Below are 12,145 nucleotides of genomic sequence, written 5' to 3'. Positions count from 1 at the left end.
TGAGACTATAAATGTACATGTATATATATGTGAGTGTGTCTGTGTGTGTGTGTGTGTGTGACGTCTACAAATTGAACTAGCTAGAGCACAGAGAAAACAGAAGCCAGAGATAGAGAGAGAGAGAGAGAGAAAGTAAGACAAAACGAAACGTTTTAATTAGACAAAAGAGCTAGGCAACTATTTATTTCCATTTCTGTTTGCCCGGCTAGCAGCACCGCCTCTAGCCAAGATACACACGGAACGAATGGAAACGCCATCGAAATCCAGAAGACACAAAACGAGCTCCAACAAGTCCTGTCCTCAATCCTGTCCTGAGTGTGTGTGTGTGTGTGCGTGCGTGTTCATTGAAATTGGTATCCCTGGGCGACTGCATTGCGTTTCAGTTAAAAGCAAAATCGCAGCTCAAACAATTTGCTCGGCCACGAAACTGTTTTCCAATTTGGCCCGTATATTTGTTTGCCAATTGCATGTGTGTCTTTCAAATAGAGCTGAACTGAGCTCGAATTGCAGTTTCTGCAGCCGTTGTATACCTGAGATGCCATAAACAAATAGAGGCGCGTTCTGCAAAGAAATGTGTTTTAGGAAGTTAAAAGCATTTAAGATATAGGGTATTAGATACAAAAATACTATCCATCCACTAGATGATTGATGTATTTATTCATATACATATAATTTATAGTTTTAAATATATATGATTATATTTTTTAATTATACATAATATAGACTGTCATACAAATTTATATAGCAGTTAAATTTATGGTATGAACATATTTTAGACAAAAAAAAAAACATTCAAGAATTAATATTTAATGCAACTTTACTATTTTATATAAATAGATTTAAAATTGTATTTAATGCACTTGTAAAGGCTATACAAATTTAATGTGTTTGTTTTATAAGATAGAAGATAAGATATACAAAATGGCATATTTTATTGATATATGAATCTACAATAGCGGCTATTTTATTGCACTTTTCCCTAATGCATTATTTCACTACGCTCTGCACTTCTTGCTGCTTAAGCAACTAAATGGAATGCTAATTCAGATCACTTTGAAACTGAAACCAAAGCTGAGCTGTTTGACTCTGCTTTTATTCTCCACTTAGAACCGCAATTCGCACATTTAACTCCATTTGGAACATTTGTTAGGATTGTTAGGTCTCTTTGGCTACAACCTTAATATGTAGCACAAACAATATATGACCTCAATTATATAGAGATATGTATGAGAAAACATTTAGTTAAGGTTATTGTATATCTTATATCATTTTTAAATAACAAATATAAGATTATTCGTATACAAAATTCCAATTACAAAATTTACAAAATCTTTCATTTTCATTTTAATGTAAATGTACTTATGTTCATATTATATTGCAGTAAAAGACTATCTCCGTTTAGTTGCGCCCACATTCAATTACGTTTTCTTTTTCAGAGCATGTCAAAATCTACTGTGGAAAATATAGTTCTCCAGATTTAATATTTAAAAAAAAAATAAGTAACCGATATAAGTCGAAAAAAGGATAGAAGAGAATCTATATAAAATGGCAACCCTCTAGCTAGAGGTTTTACTTTATTCCAAGTCTAGCATAGCACAGGATAAACTCTTTACTCCAAAGCTAGAAAAAAAACTGATAAATATGGAAAGCTAACCAAGCGTGAAACTTTATAAAACTTTCGCATAGGATTCTGTCGATTCTCGCATAATGCGAAGCACTGCAATATTTTACAGCACAATTCACTTTCTGGCAGTCAACGAGGATGATTCGTTCTCCGTTCTCTGTTTTGCATCGTTCAGTTCAATTGGCAAAAGTTTTTTATTTCTGGAAAATTGGCATTGTGATGGGTGCACATGAGTCTAACAAAGCTGCTGCTGGCAGGGCAGGGCATTGAGACGCCAGCTGGTTGTCAGGCTGCGTCTGTGCTTTATATCATTGCCTGGGCTGGTCTGCTCCTAGGTCAACGCAAGTCAACGACACTGGCCAGAGCAAGACAGAGATTGAGATTGAGAGAAAGGAAGCCAGGGCAAGTGGGAGGTGGTGAGGAGGGGGGCAACGACAGCTTGCTGTGTTTATAATAAAAAGTACTTCAATTACTTTGTGCAATTTACAACTGTGTAACTGCGTGAGATAAACGGAATAAGCCAGGGCCCAGAGTGGATGGGGGATGGGAGGCAACCCTTCTGGCATCCTTCACATGAGCGAGTTTTTCTTTATGTTTCGTGCATTTTTGTTTTTCCGAGTGTCTTCGCTTTGTTTTATTATCCATTTTGCGCTCCCCTCGCTGACTGCCCTATAATTTATTTATGCATGTGCTTTATTATTAAAGATTTCCCATATATCGCGCGTTGGCGTTGCCGCTGACGCTGACGCTGTCGTCCATCCACAGCCCACTGCGGGCGGCTTGTTGACAAAGAAATTACTTATTAATCATATTTGAGCGGTGATTTCACGTCATCACGGAGTCAACAGCTGTTGGCGGCTTCTCATTATCCTTTATCCTTTACCCCTTGCCCCGTGCCCCTTGCCCCTTTCCCCTTGCCTGTGGCTGTGTAATCTGTAATCTGCTGAGAAGTTGCCGCCTTGACAGATTTCCCGCACAATGTAGACCCAATTACAGCTGCTCTCGAGAGCAGTATAATCAGCGATGTATCTGCTTTCATGTATACACAGTCAGCCAAAGTATTCGTATCTGTATCTGTATCTTTTTCCACACATATGCAGATATATGTATGTCTTGCTTCTTGTTGCGTCGAGAGACCAGAAAGACATTTGTCGAGCATTAATTTTAGAATATTTCATGTCTTGCGTTTATTCGGCGCTTTGTTTGCACAGCGAGGCACTTGTCTTTCATATATCTCTCAGCCGATTTTACAGGAAGTCCGCCGCACTATTATGGCGCATCGGCATAATGAATGAAAAACTAGCCACACACACGATAGTTTTGCCAAACGCCCAGACACCCTGTACGCAAAGTGCAACTCGGCGCTCAGCTGTCGAACGCCGGGCAAGGCAAATGCCGCTGGGCCAAACGGCCAGACAGTCAGAGACCGTAGAAACGGCAGCTACAGCAGACAGGAGGAGTGGCAGCAGCCGGAGTGACAGCAACAACAGAGGCTGCGGGGCAGCCGAGGCTGTGCAACATCAGACACGAGCAATGGCCTAGTCCCAGTCGCACTCCCAATCCCCCAGCAGACTGTTTATAATATGTAGTTTTACTTTCAAATGCCCTAGCTCTGAGGGTATCACAATTTAAACTGAAGTCAAATAATCATAAAATGATCTAAATGAAGTAAAAGATAAGATAATATGATATATTAAAATGATATAAAATAAATATAATAGAATTAATTAAATATTTAAGTTTATTTTTATATATTTTATTAAATTATTAATTCAATTAAATTTATATTAGGAAACAGGAATCATAATAAATAAAAGGAAAAAATACTTTATTATTATTTTACTGTTATCTGCTCTATTTTAAATAATTATATAATAAAATTAAATTAAATAATAAAAAATTAAATATCATAGTTTATTTTTATATATTTTATTAAATTATTAATTCAATTAAATTTATATTAGGAAACAGGAATCATAATAAATAAAAGGAAAAAATACTTTATTATTATTTTATTGTTATCTGCTCTATTTTTAGAAGTTCTTAAAACTGGCCATGTAAGCCATATAATAATAATAAGTAGCTTTCATAATATTTATGTACATTATTATATCCACAATTCATAATTTAAAATATTGTATGAGTAATGTTGTAATAGTACGCAAATAAATACAATAAAAATCTTTTTTTATATATAACAAATATAATTTCATAAATATTATAAATAAATTTTAATTATTTTTTTTTAATATAATAAATAATGATTTTATAAAAATTACTCTAAAAAGCTAATTAAAAAAAATTAAAAAAAAAAAGAATAATATACATATGTATAAAAATAAAATTAATAAACAATGAAAATAAAATAATAATATTGGTAATGAAAAATTAAAGTAAACTTTTATAAATTAAATTAATAAAAGTGTTTCTTATAGTTCAAAGAATGACTTATTTTAGGAAATTAAATTGTATAAATGAAAATTGTGCGAATGAAAACACAAATTACTCATTTAGTTAACTCCATTTATATTACTATTTGCCTGCTTAAATTTAAATGTTTTTCAATAAATTTGAATGTAGTTGTTGTAGTTGAATGAAGTTGAAAAAAAAAAAACACCTCATCTATTTAAAGCCCTTAGGCAATTGTAATTGCCAGCTAAATATAACTCAGTTGAACATAAAGTTATTGGAATTGATTGTTTACTAAATAAACACATCAACAATATCCTAGTCCAAGGGTATTTATGTGTCGGCGCTCTCGCGCTGACTTCGCGCTCTTTCTAGTGGCTTTTATTGTTTGATGGACTGTGGGCCCCCGGGGGCGGGGGTGCGTACCAAAATAGCGCCAACGACGCACGTTGAATGCGAAGGAGGGGAGGAGGGAGGGTGACAGTTACAGATTTGACATGCGTCATGGCTCACGCCCCGGCCAGCGGCACTAATTGCAGCCCGTTCGCTCAGCATTTTCAGAAATTTCGAATTTCATTTCAGATTTGGCTTTAGCACTTGCAACAGTCAAACAATTAGCGAACGGCCCGCCCGAACAGCAGCTGCTCGCCCAAAATATTGAATTGAACGTCAACATTCAAATCTGAATTCAGAGCGACCCGTCGCAGTCGCAGTCGCAGTCGCAGCAGCAGCAGCAGCAGCAGCCAACGTCAGAGATGCCAAAGAGCGGACACTGACTATAGCTGGCCTGCTCGCACTTGCGCCTGTCTGCGACTATTTTGGTAATCCCGACTAGTTGGGCATCTCGCTCGCCGGGAAAAGCACCAAATACACAAGCGCACACACACACACACACACACACACATGGATGCATATGTATATTAATATACACATAGACAGCTCATGTCCAACCTAGTTGTATGTATTGTATTTGGTATTTTGGTCGCTCTCCGGCAACTGCGACGGCAACGGCAACGGCAGCGGTTCCGGTGCCAGGCCAGACGGCGAGCAGTGCCATCGATCGGGACAGAAGCCTCAGAATCGTGTAATTTGCCTCGTGCGTTGACGCTGGGCGCTGCTCGCTGATTATTTCAATTTATTGCTGCACGAAACGAAACAAACTGAATTTTTTTCCGTTCCGCTCGCATTATGCGTTTTTAATTGTACAACAAGAAATTCATTTTGTTTCATTTCTGCAATTTGTCTCGCGTCCGTTCTGTCACTTTACGTTGTTGTCACCACCTCTGTCTCTGTTGTCGTTCCCGTTGTCGTTGTCGTTGTCGTTGTCGTTGTCGTCTTCTTCCTTTTCCGTTGTTCGTTGCACGCCGTTTCATTGTTCGTTGTTGTCGCCTCTTTCGTTGTCGCTGGCTGAGCGTTCACTCTCTCAGTGTCAAACACAGCCAGCGCCAGTGATCATCTCAAGACGCATTCAAGATCTCAAGATTCCCAGGTTCCAATTCGGTTCGTCGTGAATGCAAACCTAAACTCAAGTCTGATCGTGATCGTGATCGTGAACGTGATCCTCAACGTCATCGTGATCGTGATAGTGAACGTCAATAGTGATTATTTTCTGAAAAATTTCGATTGTTTATATAATAACCCAGAGCGGGCCACGAGCACATACAAGAAAGCAAGAAAATAAGAAAGAAAAGAAGAAAAAAATTGAAAATATTCATTTCTGCGTGATTCTCTTTCAGGCAAAACAAGTTGAGAAATTCTCTATTGAGTGTCTGTGCTGCCCTAGTGTGCGAGTCGGTGGGCCGCTATAGTCGCAATAGTTTTTTCAAATTTAGTGAGCAAGCGCCAAACCGAGTGAAAGTGACCCTAAAACAAGAGCCAAAGATACTCAAAAGAAGTGCATAAAACCCTTGAGATAAACACAATCAATTAGCAAACATGTCGGACAATGAGGAGGTTGTTGCTGCCGCCGAGGAGCAGACCAAGACAAGCCCCGATCCGGTGCCAGCTGCCGATGAGGATGCCAGCAAGACCAGCGTCGTCACCGAACGCACCGAGGAGGTGATTCCCGGCGAGACCGAGAAAATGGTCACCGAAGCCATTGACGAGGACGGCGATGTCGTTGAGGAGACAACCGAAGTGACCCGCAAGACTGTCAAGCGTACCATGAAAATAACCGAGGTGAGTGATAGAAAGAGTACTTAAATATAGGGCTGGCTCAATCAGTGTTGAAAACGACCAAAACATGTCAAAATTCTTGATTTACTTATATGCCCATACATATAGGCCAAAAATCATTTTTCACTGTGTGTGCGTCTTAACAAATTGTTTATATAGCCGTAGAAATGCCATAAATCAACATAGCATATACCAGAATAGTATATATGTATGTATATCGGCAGTATATGTATGTAAATGCATGTATATATCTTATGCTGAACTGTATGTATATGATATATGTATATGCACAGAATATGATATATATGTGACTCGGACACACTTTATATAGGCGACGACGCCTGGCACAAAATCACAAATTTTGCAGCTGTTTGATTTCAGCGCAAATTACGAATATCAAAAAAACAAAAACAAAAATTATTGTTAAGCACAAATCACTTAATGCGCTGCGATAGCTGCCAAGAAAGCCGAAAAAAGAGCAATAATAAAAATTAAAGACAAAAAAAAAAGTATTATTCAAATGAAATGCAATAAATTCTGCGTTGCCTGGCAAAAGTCGCAAAGAAAAATGTAAAAAAATATTGAGGTTTCCGTGTCTAGCGGTCTGGGCGCACGGGCAGCAGGAGTCGGGGCGCATTGCAATTAATTGCTGCAAATTTTGTTGCACAAATTACAAATTGCATTTCCGGTTTGGCGCGGCAGCGACGCGTGCGGCCATAGCAGCGCTATCTAGACTCTATATGGGCCGCCTCAATTGATTTCTGTTGTTGGCCAACTCTGTAGCCGTTTTATGGCCGTCTGGGCTTTGTTTGCTGTTGTGTTGGTTTTTTTTTTTTTCTTTTTCTTTCGATATTGCTCAAATTTTATGCGACCCAAATTAAATTTGCGATTACGAGATTTTCGTTTTGGGGCTGATTTGACATTTTGTCCTTTGCTGTTTCCAAAGAGTCAAATGTTAAACGAAATTAAATGGAATCCGTTACGCACATGAATTTAGATTTGCGCAACATGAGCGACAGCTGTGATGCAATGACACTGGCTGAACGCCATATATGGGTTCCAGTCAATGGCCGAAGCTTTTATGGACGAGGCAGCGCGTATTTCTGAAAATATCTTCACTATTTATTGTATTTGGCATTTATTATCGACTATTCTTTTCAGGTATCTAAACTCTTTGGAAGTTTTAGTTTAATTTAATTTTTTTATTTAGTTTATATATTTTTCCCATTATTAATAATTATTTTTGGGTGTCTTAACATATACGAAAAACTGAAGTATATTAGTTAGTAAACCTTTTGTAGATTGAAGCTGCGCTAAGTATTTGACTATTAACTATTATGACCAATACGATTCATAAAGCTTCGGTGTTATTTAGTTTATTTTAATTATATATATTTCTTTCGATTATTGATTATTACTTTATTCTGTCCTATCAAATACGTATGACACATTAAAAATTATCTGCAGCTTTTTGTTTATTTAATTTTTTCCTATTTTTTATTTTGTTTATTTTTATTTTATTTTTTTTTAATGAATTTTTTATTTTGTCTTTTATTTATCAAAAATTAAAATAAATTTGATAAATATAATGAATGTAAAAATAAAATTTAAAAAAATTATATAAATAAATAAAAATAAATGTTATTTATTTTGTTTTATTTATTTTACTTTTTACATTTATTATATTTTTTTTAATTTAATTTAACTTTTTTTATTATTAACTATTACTTTATAAAAGTCAGGGGGTTAATTAACGTTCAGGTTTTTATTTTTATTTCTTTTGAACGTCATTTTAATTTATATTTTAAGAAGTCTTTACTTTTCTTAAGGCTTAGTTAAGCTACAGCTGGCACTTTGTTATTTGGTTTGCGCTTAGTATTCACTATTATTTGAAGAATCTACTAAGACTCTAATCAAGTTAAATCTTGTAATGTTTTGCATAGAGCCTGATAAGCTCTATGATGAATCCGCAGCTTACGAGCATATGAATTCCAGCTCAAACGCTTGTCACCTCCTCAGATTCATCAATTTCATTGTGTGTCGTATGAGTGGGTGCATGTGCGTGGGTGGGTGTATGTGTACATGCGTGAGTGTGCCCGTATGCGCATGTTGGCCCAGCCGCAGGTCAGCTAATTGTGTTACGTGTGTCCGTGGCGAGCGTGCCTCGTGCCACATGTCCTTAATGAGGCACGTGGTCTGCTTTTTTGTCATTTTTATAGTTGGCCGCAGGCATCTGGTAACCGCATGGGTACGTGACTCCGGCACGGCTCAAATTGAGAATGCAAAATGTGTTTAATGAGCGGCATACCAGATTTGACACAAGCCATTAATTTTACAGTTGACTTAGCCGTAGTTTGCTGACCGCATCGCCGTTGCTCTGCTAATTTGCTAATGGATTTATGTAGTTGGCTAAATTGATATTGATGCAGTTAGCAGCATAGATTAGCAAATTTTCGTGGCACACACACACACACACGCAATAGGAGAGCCCAATGAGGCATGCCGATTAGTGCAACAAGGCGTAAGCGATCACACAAGGCCATGTACAGAGATGGAGTTGAATATTTGGTCAAACACATTAATGGAATTTTCGGCGGCTCAAAGCCAGCAGCACACTCACACACACACACACTCTTACACCCACCCACATATATGTGGTCGATGTTTGCTCAACTTGGCATTGCCAACGTAGATTTCGGAGGCATCGGTGCTCCACTACGATAGTGCGTGACCCTGGGCCGTTGCCTTAGCCCACTGCTGGGCCGTAGCCCTATGCGTCAGTCGCATTGACAGCTGTCAACGCTGCTGGCGCCTCAGAAAAGACCACACAATAATAATTCACAAGCGTCATCAGACACACACACACGCACATACAATTACAGATGAGGTACGCATATTTATACATTTCGCATGGCTACGGCATTTAGGTGTGACAAAACGAGTCAAAAACAATTCAATGTCATGTTGCGGCCACTTGATTTTCATTCATTTGTTGCAGCTCTCCCAAGGCAGCGGCCGCCCATTGCGCATACGACGCGTTGGCTCCAAGCGCTGCTCGCTCGGTTCTATTCGATTTTGGTCAGCTATTTATGCGCTTGGCGTTTGTTCTTCGTTTCGTTTTGTTTCGTTCCGTTTGAATTTATTTATTTGCCTGCTTTTTGCTGAGCAAACAATTTATAATTTTAATGCACACACGCACAACATATGCGACTGTGTGTGTGTGTGTGTGTGCCTGTGCGTGTGAGTGTTAACTGAATATAATCTAAATATGTTTATATAATTGAAAAGCAAACGCGAAAACATCAAGCAAAACATAGCCAAAGTCTAAGTATGCCAGTGCGTCAGGCCAGGCAGGACGGGGGTGGCGGGCGGACGACGGCAGACGGAGGGGGGCGTGACATATACAAACTGTTCATATGTTCATCAGTACATATATGTATGTGTATGCATGTGTGTGCGTGCTTGCGGTATATAAATACTGCTGCCAAATTGCTGAACGCACTGGGCCCACTGGGCGTATGATAAACGTGCCATTTATTTTGGCAGTCGGCTCGCTGTTTAACTTTTGAGCAGAGCAATTTTAGCACGATATGCGTCGAACGTGAGCATTGTTTGTTGCCATTCATTGTGCTTGGCATAAATCAGTTTTATGAGTGGCATATCTCTTGTAATTTACAAGCACTTTTCATAAGCTGCCTGCCCCGCACAGATTTATTTGCTGAGGCCCGAAGGCAAATGTCTGCAATGCGTTTGATTTTGACCTGCCGCAACGGAAACTTTACCACAAAGAGTTTACTTTATAAGTTGTTGTTACAACTACAACAACAACAACAACAACAACAACATCAATGCCGCATCTACTGGGCAAACAAATAATTTCATTGCCTTCCATAAACTTCCTGCCGCCCGCTGGCGGATATTCAATTGATATTTACTTATTTCAATTACATTTTGTGTGCGGCGCATAAAGCTCAAAACACAAATTCAATTTACAAAATGTTTTGCGTAGTTTTGCAAGTTGCCAACCACAGCACCACCCCACCGCACCACCACATCAGCCGTTGCCACTTTGGCTACATGTATCAATCCTATGCCTCTCACTGTATCCCACAATAACAGACCAAAATGCGAGAAGCCAGCTGCAGATGGGACCCATGCAGCCCTCTGTCTTTAGACTCTGCTCTGCTCTCGCTTGGGTGCTCGGGCCGTGCCGTTGTCTGCCCTCGTCATCGTGGTCTGTTGGCAAATCAATGAGGAAATTTGCCAATTGGGTAAATTCAACGCATCGTAGGCAACAGCTTGCCAGCCTGCCTGCCTGCCTGCCAGCCTGCCAGCCTGCCAGCTGTGCCCGTTGTCTGTTGTCTGTTGTCTGTTGGATATGTCTGACAACGGCAAATGCAAATGCAAATGGCTCGAATCGCAATTAACTAACCCGTCCGACGAAACAGGAGAAAGCTCTTAGACACTTCGCAGTTCCAAATCGAAACGGAAATTGTCCAAATGTGTTTGAAGAGCATTGCCATAGGCGAGAGTTAACGAATTCCAAATTATAGAGAGCAGCCGTAACCACCAAGCCGACTAACTAATACACTGAGCTGCAGCGAGGCCAATTTCTGGCCAATTTAAAATGAAATTTAAGCCCTGTCTACCCACACACAATTGACTCTGCAGAGATTTTGGGTCAAAATTTGTAATTGAGTTTGATTTGAAATGGTTGAAAGGCTTTAAATCATATATATGTTTGTATATATGTAAAAGAATTTATCGTATCATGTCAAATTTATAATATATAATAAGTAATTACCTTGAATTATTCAGATGTTATTTTTCCTGCCACAAAAACCAAAATAATTTATGAATATAATATATGTATGAACTGAATATTCAACTTATTCTATTTTACATATCAAATGCAAATCGGAGCTCTATTAGCCCAGCGTTTCACTTGATTGCTAGATTACCTATGCCAACATTTAATTCATTCAGACACTCAATGACTTTAAATAAACAATTTAAAGGCAAATTAAAGCGGCTTTGACTGAGCGGAGAATTAAGTTAGCAGCTCCTGAATTAAACGTGACCAAAAGGAAAATAGAAATTTACCTATAGAGCGCAATTGTGCCTTACCATTTAATTTAACAAAGAGATAAAAAAACTTATTGAGACAGACAAAGAGAGAAAGGAAGAAAGAGAGAGAGAGAGAGTGAGAGTTAATTAAAAAGAGTGCAGAAATGGAATTTACACTTTCGATTTCTGGTGTTTGTTTGCTTCATTAATTATTTGCAATATGTTTTCGGTCAGGTTTATTGTTGATTACACAGCGACCATTTGCATAACCCAATTAATAATTTAAGGCTAACGGACAGCTGCTTATTTATACAAAGCAATGCGTGATTTGCCGCCCGGCACATCGTAAATAAATAATCCCCATTTATATTCATATTCGCTGCCTTCACGCTCTGCTGAGACTCCTGCCATCGACATTTAATCCAGCTCATAATTCAATGCGGCACTTGACACTTCGCCGCCGTGCATCCGGGCTGGCAGCATGGGCAGCATGGGTGGCATGGGCAGCCTGGGCGTGGCATGCGTTATTCTTTTCCTTTTACCTTGCGAAATGTTGGCCCGCTTGTTAACTGTGGAGCGGCAATGATAGCGGCCACAATAGCTCCATCACTTGTCATCGTCAGACTTATCTGGTCTCTTAACATACTCGGCGGCTACTCTCAACGCTTGCAGTTGAACGTAAATAATTTAAATTATTTTTCATAATCAAACTGATTCACGACTTTCGATTTCTTTTCTGTTCCCTTCCAACACCTTTTAGTAAATGAGATTGAAATTTTCATATTTCCAAATCAAATAAATATATCGAAATCAAATATATAATTATTAAATATTAATATAAGTAATTAGATTATTTACTTTGAAAGGGGC

At 38.5% G+C, this 12,145-nt stretch overlaps 1 protein-coding gene across 11 annotated transcripts in view; it reads left to right on the top strand.

Moving 5' to 3' along the window:
* Nucleotides 1-5,034: 5,034 nt before the first annotated feature.
* tmod (tropomodulin) overlaps nucleotides 5,035-12,145 on the top strand; it is a 53,960-nt gene continuing 46,849 nt past the window's right edge. For 3 of the 11 annotated variants that reach the window (XM_089265532.1, XM_089265530.1, XM_089265531.1), the window contains exon 1: nucleotides 5,352-6,211. In XM_089265532.1, the coding sequence (XP_089121658.1) occupies nucleotides 5,969-6,211 (243 nt within the window). In that variant the 5' untranslated portion in view covers nucleotides 5,352-5,968. Of the gene's footprint in view, nucleotides 5,130-5,351; nucleotides 6,212-12,145 lie in introns of those variants that run through there. The other 8 variants (XM_018109205.3, XM_089265535.1, XM_089265533.1 and 5 more) reach the window with 7 other exon arrangements.

Source organism: Drosophila navojoa, chromosome 2 (assembly GCF_054131105.1).
Source record: "Drosophila navojoa isolate 15081-1374.11 chromosome 2, UAZ_NAV_1.0, whole genome shotgun sequence".
NCBI lineage: Eukaryota > Metazoa > Arthropoda > Insecta > Diptera > Drosophilidae > Drosophila > Drosophila navojoa.
The sequence above is the reverse complement of the archived record's forward strand: the minus strand, read 5'-3'. Positions and strand labels throughout refer to the sequence as shown.